The 15864-nt window shown below is 40.0% G+C and overlaps 2 protein-coding genes across 2 annotated transcripts; both read right to left on the bottom strand.

Annotated features, from left to right (window-relative positions):
* Window positions 1–484: 484 nt before the first annotated feature.
* Window positions 485–3791, bottom strand: nup42 (nucleoporin 42). The gene is made up of 7 exons (XM_017421810.3): window positions 3529–3791; window positions 2647–2914; window positions 2460–2548; window positions 2266–2342; window positions 1916–2002; window positions 1720–1822; window positions 485–1330 (listed from the first exon to the last, which is right to left on the bottom strand). Exons 1-7 carry the CDS (start codon window positions 3692–3694, stop codon window positions 810–812), a joined length of 1311 nt encoding a protein of 436 aa, XP_017277299.1. The 5' UTR covers window positions 3695–3791; the 3' UTR covers window positions 485–809.
* Window positions 3792–5258: 1467 nt separating this feature from the next.
* LOC108239556 (gasdermin-E) lies at window positions 5259–15442 on the bottom strand. Its single transcript, XM_017422342.3, has 10 exons — window positions 15212–15442; window positions 12837–13079; window positions 12537–12729; window positions 11271–11448; window positions 10525–10645; window positions 9708–9857; window positions 8732–8853; window positions 8348–8504; window positions 8159–8229; window positions 5259–6848 (listed from the first exon to the last, which is right to left on the bottom strand). Exons 2-10 carry the CDS (start codon window positions 13045–13047, stop codon window positions 6615–6617), a joined length of 1437 nt encoding a protein of 478 aa, XP_017277831.1. The 5' UTR covers window positions 13048–13079; window positions 15212–15442; the 3' UTR covers window positions 5259–6614.
* Window positions 15443–15864: the final 422 nt, after the last annotated feature.

The following is a 15864-nucleotide window of genomic DNA, read 5'->3' as shown; positions in this document are numbered from 1 at the left end:
CCTGCAACCGCTCTTTGGTCTACGCGTGTCGCTTTAATAGCCGGATTCACAATGCCCTGGACCTGGCAGGCGCTCCACTCCGGCTCCCTTTCACCTCACAGCAACATCACAAAGTCCCTGTCAGCTGAAAAGATGCTGGAGTCAGCAGCCTCCATAGTAAAACTGCGTATTGCTGTCTCTGTCACGGCATTACTCTTGTTGTCCCTCCGGTGCTCAGCTCCTAATAAATACGGACCGAATGGAGCTTCTTCATAAACGGTTTGCTGCACTCGCCCGCACTTATTGGCTACGTCCTTACGAGCTAGAGGGCGTGAATAATTTTGGGCTGACAAACCTCCATCCCATTGTTTTACCATTGTTTGTGTGAGCCTTATTTAAAGGTCGAGTATTTGTCGAGACAGTTAAGGTTTGATTACAGCACCATCTCCTGGCTAAAGACTGCAACTGCGTCTCTATATAAAAAAAATGATGGACTGTAAAGATGTCTGAATGATTTATCCAGATCTTTATTGATTTGTCTACTTGTTCACTGTCTTACAAATAGAGATGATGGACACGCAAACTCAGATGTTAAAAACAGAACTTTATGTGACAAAAAATTACTTTTAAGCTGCGTTCCGTGTATTAAGCAACTGTATATAATCTATATGTTGCACCTAAAGCATTTTAAATAACAACAAAGCAGGTTTTTTGCTTCCAGTGCTGATTTAAAATATTTTTAAACATCTTTTAGCTTTAAAATAAGTCACTGTATGATGAAACAGACACACTATACAGAAGAATGAACCTCACAAACCTTTCCCATCCTATCATACCACCAGTAAGTTAGCCGGCGGAGGCTTTAACGGAACCTGGCCTAAAGTGAATCTCTTAGCCTTAAATTGATTCAGTTCTTCTTCAGTAAGTTTGCTCTCTGCTGAAAACAGAGAGTCCAAAGGCCCCCCGACAGACCCGGCTTCGGCCAAAGCCGTAGAGCTCGCCGCCCCGAATCCTGTTTGCACCAAAGCACTGCCGCCACCAGCTGTTCCAGGTGCCCCGGTGCCGAAGCCGGTCCCAAATCCCCCTCCGGTGTTTGCCGCGGAGGAGAAGCTGAACCCCGAGGCCGAGCCAAATCCCGAAGAGGCTGCCAGCTTGTTCGGGTCTGGAGCGGCGAACGAAAAGGTTGAAGCTGAAGAGGCAGAGGAGGACCCAAACCCGGTTGGAGGCTGCGTGGGGGCCGCTACAGCACTGCCGAAACCAGCTGCCGATGCTGATGGAGCTGCCGAGGAGCCGAATCCTGACGCTGTAAAGCTGAAACTGCTGGCCTGGGCTGGTGCAGGGGCACCAAAGTCTGCACAGTCAGAAAATACATGACAGAAAGGAATTAACAATAAACAGGAGCAGATGCTCTTTTTTTAAAGACATACCAGCATTATTTGCATTTTCTATCATTTTTTTAATCGATTAACAGTTTTGGAACTTCCCCCGATGGAAAATTTGACTAATTTCTTCGAAAAAAAATGTAAATAATTTCTGCACTGAATTATAGATTTGATTTTTTTTTTTTTTATCTCTCACTTTACAGATTTTGATTTTAACTCATGTGCTAGACTCGACTGTGATGATTCTGAGGTTCTAAAAGTGGAAAAACAACATTTTTACAGAAAGACGTTTCGACCATCTTATCGGCAAAAGCGGCCGAGCTGTTCGGTTTGTTTTTCTGTGACAATAATAGCTGACCTTTGCTTCCGAAGCCCGATGACGGGAATCCAAACACAGCCGGTGTTGTGGAACAAAAGTCACCTGTAGATGGCTGCGGTGCTGTCCCATTTAACTCTGCAAGCTGGAAAATTAACAAAATAAAACCTGCTTATTGATTTTAGACAAACAGAAATGCACATGCTGTAAGTGTGTGTGCGTTGTATTTGTGTCTCACCAAGGCTCCACGTGTGGCCAGATTCATGATCTTCAGCTCTTGAACTCTGCTTTTCCACTGACTGAGCAACTGATTGACGCCGTTAAGCTGAACACATTAAACAGGAGTTTCTGTCATTTTTTGCTCATGACAAAAAGTAGGGTGCAATTTGTTTTTTTTTTTAAACATTAAAATAAAAAAAGAACAAAGCAAAAGGATTAAGCTGCAACGCCTTTATTTCTAAGAATCTGTCAAGACAAAGTCAAGAAGCAACTTTTTGTCAGATATTCATAGACAGAACCATCGTAACTTTAATTTTGATCTGTATTATTATCAGGAATATGATCAGTGATAAGTAATATCATACTAACGTAGCTCTGCAGATCTCCTGATGCTCTTGCGGAGTAGTACTCCAGCCTGAGCTCCTCTGGAGACAAATCAGTAAAACCTGTGGATCAAACAAACATAAAACATGATCAGCTTATGATTGTTGTTTTTTTAAAACTAGTCCTGTCATTAAAAGAACCACAGGAATCATGTATTTAGATGTATATTTGACACAAACCAGATATGGGTGCCTTGAAGGAAGAGTAACACGAGAAGCCCCACTGCCCTGAACTCTCCCAAACTTCCATGTCCATCTGAACCATCTCCCTGAATTGAGCAGGAGGCAATTATATCACAGTAAAGCATTACGATGTGCAGAATTCACTTTGAAGCAGCGCCAAGTCAAAAAAGACAAGAAGACTCACAGTTTTTTCTCGTCATCTTCCTCCCCAGCTGGGGCTCCTCCTGCTCTCCCTCCTCCTCTCCCTCCCTTATCAAACGTACTGGGAGAACTGAGGTCTGAGAATCTGTTTTGAGTTGAGAAGGAGAAGTCGGAGCTCTTCAGGTTCTCTCTCCTCCCGCCTCGGCCTCCTCCAGAACCCCAGTCACTCCTTTCCTGTGAGGAGAAGGACGAAGGCTGGATGTAGCTGCCTCTTTGCTGGGAAGGGTTCACCCAGACTCTGTTTCCAAACCCTGGAAGAGTCAGGCAAAGAAACATCAGCCTCAGCTAGCAAATGATGTTGACTCTGCACATATGCCACTAACAGCAAAATATACCTGTCAACCCAAATCTAATGCAAAATGTTGTCTCCATCAAATCACAAAGATTCTCAATGATGTTAAAGACTAGAGTCTGCAGAGGCCAATCAGTGTTAAAATAATGTCTTACATTCCTCTAACAACTCGTTTTTATGTCATCTTAGAAAATACCCACAAAGCTGCAAAAAACTACAAAATGGCGAACGAACAAATTAACCCAGATATACATGTAAGGAGTCCTCCATTTTCAGTTATTGTACATGTAATATTTTTCAATTAGACACTCTTAACCTATTTGTTTAGATACATCTAGGTGATGATCGTTTATCTTTGGCCAGACAATTGTGTTTTATTGTCTTCTGGTGATGTCGACCTGTTTAATAGGTAGGTTTTCATGTTGCAGCAATTTGGTGTGCTTGTATCACTGCTAAATGTTTCGTCATTACAATTAAATTGGTCAAAGTAATACCCGAACTAGTCAGTGATTTAAAAAAAGACAAATAAAAGCACTTTTGCCGGTGGAAGTTAAAAGTGTATATTTATTTTACCTCCACCTCCTCCTCTGAACTGCTGCTGACCAGAGGAGCGGCTATAACTCTCGTTATAACCTCCTCCGCCTCCTCCACCTCCTCTGTTTCCTCCCCTCGGGTGCTCATACCAACACTTCTCCCCATAGCGACAACGACCCTGAAGGAAAAAGTTACACACAACCATTCTGAACACGGCGGTACAGGTTTGTGAGAGCCGAGGGAAGCCAGGGAAATGTTTACGAAGAGAGTTTCGGTTTCGGTTCTGCGGCGCCTGAGAATGACGTCACTTCCCTGCTTATTGCCCACAGCGCCTCCGCGTGGCAAATTTTATGTCTGTTCAGCCGCCATGGCTTCTGTAGATTTATGTCATAAACTCATGTAAAATGAATATACCAAGCACACTGAACTTCAGATCTCATAGTATTGCAGTAAAATGTCTCGAGCCCTTCCTCAGTATTTTATACTTTGTTCAAATAAGCTAAAATTAAAGGTGTTTTTCAGCAATGGATCCTCAAGTTTCTGGGAGTTGACTGACCTTTTTCACTCATTTTCAGGTCATTACTTGTATCTAGCCATTTTAAAAGAAATGTTTGTTATTATTATCATCTTTATTATTATTATTTTCATTCAAATACTTAATACTTATTGCATATTAAGTATAAATAAATTGAATAAATAACTAGTGTTATTGTTGTTTTAAAGTTTTAAAGGCACAAAAAATATAATCAATGTAAAGAGTGATTATCATGGTGGCCTTTTACTAAAATGTTTTTAACTCTTAGCTGGCTTTCGGTACTCTAACCTTCCGGTACCTTTAGTTTATCTTAGCTTTGATCATGTCTGATCTGTTCAGCGGAGGTTTTTAAATCCTAGTTTAGTTTATGTTATATTTTAGTTTGGTTTTCCTCAGTTTATCTTTAGTATGACTTGTTTTAGATACGTTTTACTCTGTACTTTTGGGTCTTATAATGTCTCATGTTTTAGATATGTTTAATTTCATAATTTCATTTAGATTATTTTAGCTCATATTTTAGATGTTGCTGTGTGTGTTTCCACGATGACTGTATTTTTGTGTTTTCATGTTGTAAAGTACTTAAAATGGGCTTGTTGCTGAAAAGTGCTATTTGAATAAATTTGACCTGACTGTGTAAAATGATAAAATTGAACAAGTGGAGAAAAACAAAGAAATAAAAAAAGTTCCAGTCCTTTGAAGAATTGACAGGAAAAATTATCCATAGCAGATGTAACGGATTGTAATGGACCACCCCCACACACATTTATTGAGCTAGAATTTGGTATGATAGTAGCTGAGCATCATCCCCAACACATACTCTGTGCGCTAACAGATTGTGCAAGATCTTTGTTTGAAACTTTGGCAGTGGGTGATATGCATTCCTTCAAGGAATGCTACTTTCATTACTGAATTTTGGTAAATCACTAAGTCTAAATTATCCTGCAAAGCCTATTTTTACAGACATATTTATAATGACTGATATATCACCTCCTAAGCATTCAATTGCCTTTATGTGTCCAGAAACTTCAACTGTTTAGTTTGCCTTAAAAATTATTCACATTTACAGACTTTATCTTAAATCCAATCCAATCTTGCATCTGATCAAACTTTCCGGCTGAACACTGATCATCTGTATTTCAGTGTTTATAGACCAATGACCACCTTAACAGGTGCAATATTTTGTCTGTATAAATTACTAGATGTGGATCATTTATGGTCTGTGAACACAGAAAAATAGGTTTCATTGAACTTTATTGAGAACACCTGTGTGGTCCAACTAGACCATGAGCTTTAAAAACAGGAAACAGGGTTTGGTTTGAGGGTAAACAGAACTATTACTGCAAACCAGAGTTTTCAGAGAGAGAGGGAGAGAGAGTGTGTACAATATCTGAGTATAAAACCAATAAATCCCAATCAAAAAATGACAGTAAATTACCTCCAAACAATTGGTAATTTTTGTCAACAAAGCAAAAAATTCCTACCACGGCATTCTCCCAAAGTTCCTTAAAAACACGTGAATTTTCTAAATTTATAGATTTGGATTTTTTTTTTTCCAAACAACTTCAACACACCTCATACTGAAACTAGCAATACTTCATTTAATGCATTACAACAATTTAAATCAGACACATTCTTTTGCATTTTCATATTCTTAAAGTTTCACAAATAATCAATAAACATCCATTTTGAGCAACTTTTTAAACCCCAAAAAACTAACAAAATGAATACTGTCCAAGAAAGAAAGATATATATTAGTTCATTATTATGAAGAAATAAATTATAAACTAGCAATATATTATAAAATACATATATGGAGTTTAAAAAATAACAAAAACTAATAGCACATGTGCAATTGTATAAACTGTAATGTAATGTTAGGGCTGGATTTTAACACAAAGATGCTTTTTTATGAATACATAATTGCAAGTGTACAAGGAAATAGTAAATATATAGCTTTATCTATGATATTTTTTTTAAAAACAAAGAAAAGCAAGAAAAGTCAGAACATTGTAAACAAAACTCGTGGCAAAATAAGGCGTTTAACTTCAGTGTTAGAAACTTTTTGTTTCTGTCTTGTTGGCATCCGTACAATGTTACATTTTCATTTTAAATAAATAAAAGAAATATAAAAACCTAAAATAGGCAGCAGGTAAACATCTATGGAGCTTATATTTTACAACAACCTTCAGCTCAGTCACCACAGCTAATAATTACTGAATGATTAAAAGGTAAAGCTTACAAGCAACTGGAATTAGGCCAATTCCTTAATAATTTAGGTGCCCGACTGAGTTCTTTGACTCAAACATTTTAGTTTTAGACAACCCAAGAAAAAGTTGCACCACGGTATCACAACTTATACATCATATCACACATTTTTCTATTTTGTATATAAAAATATAGAGTGTTGCCTTTAATAGTAAAATAGATATTTGAAAAATATAACAACAAAGATGGAATAATAGTAATATTGCAGTGCCATGCTAAAAAATAAAGCTAAAGAATATAAATGTATATATACTGTATATACTATAAATATATATAAATAGTGTTACTGTGACGTTTAATAAAAAATAAAGAAAACAGTTCAATATTAATGCAGCCCAGCGCAGAGCAGGGACAGCCCACGCACACTGAGACCGAGGACCAGCAGGAGGACGTTATCCTTGTCCCCCATCTCCATCCAGAGCCGGTGCGAGTCTCTCCTGAGCGTCACGTTGATGGAGCTGAGCAGCTGCTCCGCCTGCTGGAGGAACTGGTTGTCCTGCAGAGCGATGGGGACAGACTGGACGGATAGAGGCTCGCTGCTCTCCTGTAACCAGACGATCTGTTGGGGAATAAACAGATGCCATCAGTTCAAAGATTGCAGGGATTCAGAGTTTAGGAAGGTGAATATGGTAAATGATGAGCAGTAAATGGTGGAATTTTTTACCTCTGGACTGAAGCAGGTTACACATTTTACTGTAAACTAATGGACTGCTGGCTTTATTTTTTATAAAAGTGAGCAGAAAAAAGAATCATCTCAAAAACAGTCAATCAAACGGTCGTTACTTACACTGAATCTGATGCATTGGGCTGTATTTATAATGCTCTGAAATAATGTTTTTGATACCATCAAGGTACCAGCTACACAACTCTGGACATATTTGAAACAGATATACATTTTTTCTATTTATATGTACAAAAAAAAAATCTTTGCCCACACAATTCCAACAAAAACGTCCATATTAACTGTGTATCAAAACATAGGAAGAGCATTCTTAGCTTGGCTAAGACAACTGAAGAATGGGAGCCCAAAGTCCAGCTTGGCTGCTAATCTCCTTGACAAAAACAAAAAAATATTTGCTCTCATGTTTATTCTTTGTTACTATTACAAGCTAGTTTCTGACCCCAACCGGTAGTGATTAACATAGATACCCAAAAGCCATCAGCACATTGATCCATGGTGGAGACTAGTATTTACTTAAATAAAGGTTTTAGACAAGTTTTAGGTAAATAGCATACATTTTTATCAACGGGAGCAAAAAAAAGGGACACATTTTTAACTAAATTGCAAAACTAACAGCCAGATAAGTTCTAAAATGAGAAGTTTTTCTTAAAGAAAAATGCAGGAACCAGGTTGCCACATTCAAATAGTCATTTGGAGACACCAAAAAGGTAGAAATAAACCAGAGATACAGTATGCTACGACACTGCAAATACTACTTTGGGCATTCGTGTCAATCCATGTACTGTAGCTTGTTTTTTTTTCGTGGAAACTATTTAGAATTTCCTGTCAGAAAATGACCATTTCAGCATACAATCAAAGTTGAACAGTGACAGGATCAAGATAAAATGAGAGAGACTCAGAAAAGCTGGTACAAAATGGCTCCATTGTTGTGGGTTTTGAGGGCACAAAGTAAATATAAGGCAAGGACAAAACAGGCTGTTTTTTAATTGTTTCTCATAAGCTTTGTAATTCAAATTCACACAGATTCACCCAAAAACTGTCATATTTTTCTCACCAAAAAACAGTTTGCAAACACAGCAGAAATATCTTTTTTCTAAAAATATTAGGAGTAACGTCGGCACCCCCAAAACACCCATGTGCAACAACTTGAAGTGAATGCTTAGGACGATTTCAACAAGTTAACTAACCAGCTTGTTAAAAGACGTCAGGAAATCCGGTCCACTCTCGCTCAACAGGCTCAAAGTTTCATCAGGCAATTCTACAAAAAAAAAAAGACAAGCAAGGAGATTGGAAGGGAAAAAAAACAGTATTAAGTTTGTCACTCAGAATCATGAAACTGGTTGCAGCTTTGTGTGTGTGTTTGGAGTTTTTCTCACCTTCCATGGCACTGATCAGCAGGTAAGCTGAATTCAGATGTGTCTGACTGCATTCGGTGACACAATCTGTCTCCAGAATGACAGAATTTTGAGGAATCTCTTGCGGCTCGTCAGTGACGTCCGTCTGGACTCTTTCACTATTGCATAACTCCTCCAGCTGGAAAACAGAAAGTTTAAAGATGTAAAAAAAAAGGGGGAAGAGGAATTTAAAGACAGAACTTGAAGATTTTTGCTTCAGTGCACTGAGTTTTGAAAGACATAAAATGTTGCACAATTGTTTCTTATGTGGTCTTTAGAAATCAATGAAAAGTCCAAAGCTGCTGTTTTTTTCACAGGTTGAGGCCGACACAAATGTCTGACGTGTCGGTTTGTAGCTCAGCTCACCAAACCCTGCAGACATGACAGAGCGGCTCTGTCCCTCAGAGTCTCTTGGAGCTTCTTGGTCAGAGCGAATCGAACCGACTGGGGAAGGTTTCCCAGAGGAGCAAGGTCCATGGGCTGCGATCCTGTAAGATACCCGAGTCGGTTAAAAGCCAAACAATTTATTGCACCTTTGGGTCACCATGTTCCAACAGTTTTTGTCTTAGCTGAGCCTAGTTACAACTCTGTGCACCTCTAATGTTTTCACACTTTGCCACCAAGACGCCTGAGTTTCTTATATTCTGTTGAAGAGGCCGGTTTCCTCCCACAGACTGAAAACATGTTCGGTTAATTAGCAACTTTAAATTGTTCTGAGGTGTGAGTGAGAGCATGAATGGTTGTTTGTCTTGTTTGTCTCCATGTGTCCCTGTGATGGACTTGCGACATGTCCAGGGTGTCCCCCGTCTCTCACACAGTGACTGCTGGAAATTGGCTGGCTGGCTGGCTGCTGGATGAATGGATAGATGGATGGATGGATGGATGGATGGATGGATGGATGGATGGATGCAACAGTGCATTAAGTTTTTTGAAGGTTTTTCAAAAATACATTTTTAGACTTTGGCTGCTTTTTCACCTGTTTTCTGACAATAAAAGCACATTGTGCAGTGCACACTTAATTTTTAAAAAAAAATGGACAACTGGGAGACAAAAGAAGAAGTGAATCTATCCGAAGCAGATGAACACATTTCTATATATTGTTTCAAAATGACCCAACATAAGTAGCTTCTGTAGAAACCTATTTTTAAAAAAAACCCAGAAAAATCCACAATGAAATTTATGTTTCGAAAGAATGGGAAGCTTCTCCGCCAACACTGCAGTATTATGTTTCATTTCCTTGTGATAATCTCTTAACCATCACTTAATTTCCATTATCAAGAAGAAGAAGAAGAAGAAGAAGAAGAAGAAAAAGACACAAGTTCAGGAGCAAACACACACAAACCATTCTGATGAGCCCTCCAAAGCACCTCTTCTTGTTCCATGTCCCTGTCAATCATGCCGTCCACTGTAGTCAACGGCTCCTCGTAAGCTGCACACCACGAGACCGAGTCGTTCTCAAAGCCTCCGATTGTGCCAGGCTGCAGGCAAATACCTGAAAGTGCACACACCGTCGTAGATAAAGACAGAGAGGAACAAACACCACACGTGGCTGACACCAGCCTGAGGAAAGATTGAAAAAAATATGAAGTATTTCTTTACTACTACTACTACTACTAGAAAATACCATTACTTCAATACTTTTGTATGATTAATTCAAAGCGACCAACCATTTTTTTTAAAGTCAGCAGTTATAGTATATGTGTGCTAAATTATACAGCTGCTTAAAACCCACAAAAAGTGGGCAGATTAGCAGCAGGTCATGAGTGCAATTTTCTAGATACTGTCTGTCCAAAATATGAAGTATATGTTTTACATATACATAAAAGTAAAGTAAAGTAAAACATGTTACCAAAGCTGGGATCTATGCTGTTATTTTATTGCAATATTACAAAAAAACAAGTTAAAAGAATAAACAACTAAATAATGATATCCGTCACAACAACAGACTTACTCACAAAAGACACATGTGAGCAGAGAGGCAGGGAAACTCCCAACTAACCACGATAAAAATGTTGCAACGCTGCCAGGATTTCTGGGCTTCGGTTGTAGACAGTCAGTGAGAACAAAGTGATGACACAAGTTTCACTTTCTTAGTTTAGTCTTTTTGTTTCTTACTCCCACACACACACACACACAGACACACACACTCAAACCCTTACCATAGTGTCCGTTTTTTTTTATCTCCAGCTCAAGAACGCTGTAAGCAATAACAGTGCCGGGGGGAATCTCCAAAGAAACGTCGCTGTCCAGCTCAATGGTGTTGGCCTCCTTCCCATACACCTGAACACACACAGGCACACACACACACACACACACTGGTTCAATCCTAAGAGCTCTAAAGGAAGATCTAGGCCCTTTTCATGTGGTGTTCTGCATAAAGGTTATGAGCAAATTAATATCTTATCAGTTTTAGATACATCTTTTTGAACAGCGTCAGTTTGGAGGAACAGCGTTTAATACTGATTGGTTCAAAACCAAAAGTGGATTACTGCCACTTCAACACGTCCAATCTAAAAGAGCCCATAGTCTGCCAGAAGTGCCCCGGGCTGCACTGGAAGTGCTACAGCTAGCTGCTGCTAATACTAATTGCACTTGCAAATAACCATAAAATTCTATACAAATCAAGGAACAAAACAATTGCAGCACTGTAAAGGTTTATTAAATAGTTTTTAGATGAGCCTCTTTGGCTTTTTACATTTTCGACTTGTCATCAGCTCATCATTAGCCATTCAGAATTACTCTATTTCTCCAAAGTGAAGCCAGTCAAAGAGCTACATACATCATGTGAGATATTAAGTGCTGATAAGCTTGAACTCCACTCCAAAAGGACCTAAATTATCGCTTTTGAGTTTTGACATTTAGAACATATATGAAGTTTTTTAGGTTTCCATTAGAGCAGAGTAACCTTCACAGAGCTCCCCAGCAGTCCCAACAGCTTGAGCACGCCCTGCAGGGTGCACTGCTGCTTCTGTGTTTGGGTGACGGAGCAGGAAGTCGTGGTGAGGATCCTTTCTTTCAGCACAGTCAGCACCTCGGCCCGCTTCTCTATCTGCTGCACCAGAACGTGCTGCATGTCCATTAACCTGATGCAGAGGGACACCGCGCTGCATGGGACGCATCCAGTGCAAAACAATTCTTTGCAAAAAAAAAATGGGATCTTAAAGCCGTGTCTCACTGGGCTTGTGAGGAAACGCACAAAGTTTCACTTGCAGCGTCACTGAACTCTGAGTGTTTGCGACCAGCGGGTTGCGTGGCTGTGTTTTGGGGTGACCCGGTTTTGAAAGTAAAAGCCTGCTTTTGTGCTCACGGCTGTATTCCAGGTCAGGCACATTATTTTGTTGCCAATTCCTCAGTAAGAAATGTATCTGTTGTCCTAAAAGTCGCTCAAGGATGTCACCACGTAATTTGCATAACGGGCCATGTGCATGCGATTGTAATGGACGCTGTAGGAAAGAGGAATAACATCGTGGGAGAGCGAAAACGTGATTATTAAAATGTTTTTAAGTACAGATGAGCTTTTGTCTGTAGATTCTTGTTTGTTTTTTAGCACCACAATTCAAATCATTCTCCTTTATCTCTGCTTGGGAGCAGCAAAAATGTCAGAAAAGAGACACCTGGCCTTATATATATATATATATACTAGCTTAGTTTTCTTAAGTCTGGTTTGGGTTTTGTCGCTCATTGTTTACGAGGCGTACAAATCTGTAAACCAATTCTGACTGTAAGCCAGGCGGAGGGGTGAGCTCCTCCAGCTCTGACTGCAGAGCTCGGAGGGATGCAGCGTGAGGACTGGACCACCTGTGAGGGCTTTGGGACAGGGGAAGGGCCCGAGGCAGCACCGGCTGCTCTTTGAGAAGAGTAAGAGCAATAAACGCTCCCATATCAGACTCCAAATGCCTCCAGTAACCCCAGAAAGGTCATTAGATTTGTGGCCTTTCTGGAAAACAACTTGTTGGAAGTATAGCCAACAAGTTGCTAAGTTTGGAACTAAATGGAACATGTAAGGGACAACACTACCAGCCACTGCAACTCACGCATTGAACCTGAGAACCTTCGCAAATGTTTCAGGTCATTTTGGAGACTCCCTTGCCCAGTGAGATACTGGCTTTAGGCGTTTATTGTGTTCTTAGCACTCTGAAGTCTTCTGTTGACTCCAATGCCAAAGTCTCACCTGTTGTTGGAATCTTTCAACAACTTCTTCACATCCAGTTCCTCTTTCTTCAGTTTGCCAAAACACGACTGGAGCTTAGACTTGCCTAGTCCCTCCGCCGAGACACTGACGGGACCGGCCTCCGTTTCCAGTTTTCCGGTGTACTCGTCTCCGTATGTTCCCTGATAGGTCAAGAAGTCCGCCTCAGACACCCCTAAGGAAAGCGTACGGTTACTCCAGGTCGGAGCTGATTAAAACACAGTGACTGGGATAAAAAAAAAAAAAAAAAAACATTTGTTGGCCCCATGCACACCGACGCACCAGGTGTGAGGGCCTCGTCTCCCTGCAGCAGGTCGCTGAGGGTGAAATCGGTCGGCTGGTACTTGGGTCTCTGCCAGGCCCAGAAGCGGTTGCGCTTGACAACGATCGCCATGGGGAGGAGCTTGCGCGAGTTGTTCACCCGGGACACGTGGATGAGGCTTCCTTCGGGGTCGATCTGACGGACAAAGTTGGCGGTCGCCTTGGAAAACATGACCTCAGCAGGAGAAGGGGGCGGGAAGAAAGCTGAAAAGAGACATTTTGTTTTTACTTTCTTCATGTTTTTCATTTAAATGCTTAAAATAAAGGGTAATTTCAACGTTGTTTTCTCTTTTGATTTGTTTCTTGTACGGCAGCTACATTCCAGAAACTTGTGGGTGTTTGGAATATGACCCCACAGTTTATACAAGCCTCCAAATAGCAGAGTGACTCAACAGCACAGGAAGTCCCCTGCATGTTATTAGTGCCACCACAAATGCACACTCATCCCCTGCTCAACTATTTCGGTAGGCTCATATTTCTTAACTTAAATATTTAAAGTAAAAATAATAAAATAAAAGGTTGTGAGGGTGGGGGAAAAGGGTTCGGAAAGGAGCAGAAAGCAGCACAGGAGGCCGGAGGAATGCTTGAGGTAAACAGCAGATCCTAGCGTTTGGCAGGAGCACAAAGAAAAGAGATGGAAAAAGATGATCCAAGTCCGAGACCACGTCCGTGAGCGAAAACAGCAAAGCAACAACAGTCCTGTCCTGTGCATCTGGGATCAATTATTCAGGAGCTGTGGTGATGTCACTGCACACATTTCCTTAACCGCAAACTCCGGATCCCAAGGCTCAAATATCTGATTTATTAATCATTAATGTTACTTTTGTTTAATGTGATTGGAACCAAGAAAAAAAAAGAGAAACAATAAGAAGTGAATCACTTTGCAACACTTTTTAATACATTAGAATGTTCTCAAGCTCATTCTTTATTCTCTGTTTTTAAAGTTTCCAGTATGGTTTCCGTTTGGATTGTAACTTAATTCAATTATGCATCTTTTTGACAATCGCTGTTTTTTTGTTTTGTTTTTTTGTAGCTATTTACGTAACGTGTAAATTGTTGCCCAACTATCATCTGAGTCCCGCTCTGTTAAAGGTTTTCTCGAGAAGTCACAGTAAAATGCCAGCAGCTGTGGTTTCCACAATTTCACCATTAAAAGTATAATGACGTAGGTTACATTTGTTTTTAGAAATCCTCCTCTTAGTTGAGAACTGGTCATTTTCTTTCAGTTCCATTTACTATTATGTTTGTTGGGGGGGGGGGGGGGTAATGTTTGCTAAAATGTAATATTTTAAAGTGATTTTATGTATTTTAATCAAATTAAACCTGTAAAAAATCAAGGCCTTACATTCATTTAAAATTTATTTCTTTATTATTTAAAATTACCCTTTCTCAAATAAATCTACCTTTTCGGCGAGGGTCTGTTACTTTAAGGTGCTAAGAAACAACTTTTTTTTTTTGGCATTTTGAGCTTAAAAAGTCACCAGTTCCGCCCCTGCTACATCCCACCTGTCTACAGTATGTTTACACTGATGCACGTGCGTTACAGGCGCGTGTTGCCCAGCACACCGATGACTCGGATTATCTAATTAAACCAAAGAAGAAGAAGAGGTTCTTGTTTAAGAGCAGCCGACAGAGAAAATCAGGCAGAAAATCAGTATATGGAGCAATCATTTCAGTATAAATTACTAAATATATTTACGATAATTGAAAGTGGTTTTCTATGGTTGCTCTTCCGCCCCTTTATTGGGGCATTTTCAAAAAGGTCATTTTTTTTTACACGTATAAGAAAAAACACTATTTTTCTTCATATCTATTGAATATGAAGTCACCGATTAGGTCCGAACGCCGACAATTTAATTTTTAGTGTTTTTTAACTAATTTGAGAGCTTGACATAGAACCTTGTTTTAAAAATTTGTATTTCATAAAATATCTGTTCCAAAGGCACAGAATGTTTAAAAACACAAAGAAGAGATATGTTTCTTCACAAAACAGTGTTTAAAAAATATTTTAAAAGTATATATAGTATTTTTTCTATGCATTGAAAAGTGCCATTTTTGGTCTTATTAATTTGCTGAATTTGAGGCGCATTTGGCCCTAAAACACACAGCTAGATACCATGGCAACCACTTAATATTATGCCAAATTATTTTGGGGAAGATTTTCACTAGCCAAGTACTATTCACACACCCAGTTTCATTAAAATCCATGAGATGTCACTTTCCATTTTTTGCAATATGACTGGTTTTCTCTGTCAGCTGCCCGATCAGACTTGACGAACTTTGCCGAGAATACCCGAAGACCTCCGTGTAGCGTCGGTCGGAACAAAGTTGCTTACCTTAAAGAGTTTGTAGTCTACAAGTCAAAGTCTGGTTTAATCGAGCAGAGCTTGTGCGCGTGATGAAGACGCCTCCTGGTAAATTTCGGAACTGGACCAAAAACAGTGGGACACGAGGTTTGTTATCCAGGACAGGCCGATCGCATGTCTGGTCCAGAAGGAGCTGCGAGCGAGCAGTTTAGGGCTGATCCACCTCCTCACTGACAGCCCGCTCCTCCCATGGGCGAAGGCTGGGCGATAATGTGTTGGTTTTTTTTTTTTTTTTTTGTCCGTGTCTGTTAGCAGAATATCTCACGAATCACTGGACGGATTCCAATGAAACTCTCAGGAGTTAATCGCTGGATGCGCGTCTACAACTGATTAACTTTCGGAGTTAACCCGACTCCAGATGGCCGCCACAGCTAACTAACCTTAGAAAACGCAAAAAGGGTTCTAACTCAGTCAGTCGTGCAGATATTGAGCTAAAACTTGACGTGGTAGTAGTCGAGGCTGATCCCCAACTTGTGCTCTGAGCGCTCACGGATCGCGCGAGGTCCGCGTTTGAAGCTTTGCCATAACCAGTCGGAGTCAACCCCTGTTTGTTTGTTAGCAAAATATCTCATGAACCACTGGATGGATTTTAATGAAACTTCAAGAATGTAATCATTTGATAA

This window comes from Kryptolebias marmoratus, linkage group LG5 (genome assembly GCF_001649575.2).
Source record: "Kryptolebias marmoratus isolate JLee-2015 linkage group LG5, ASM164957v2, whole genome shotgun sequence".
Classification (NCBI taxonomy): domain Eukaryota; kingdom Metazoa; phylum Chordata; class Actinopteri; order Cyprinodontiformes; family Rivulidae; genus Kryptolebias; species Kryptolebias marmoratus.
This window is presented reverse-complemented; position numbering and strand designations above follow the sequence as displayed.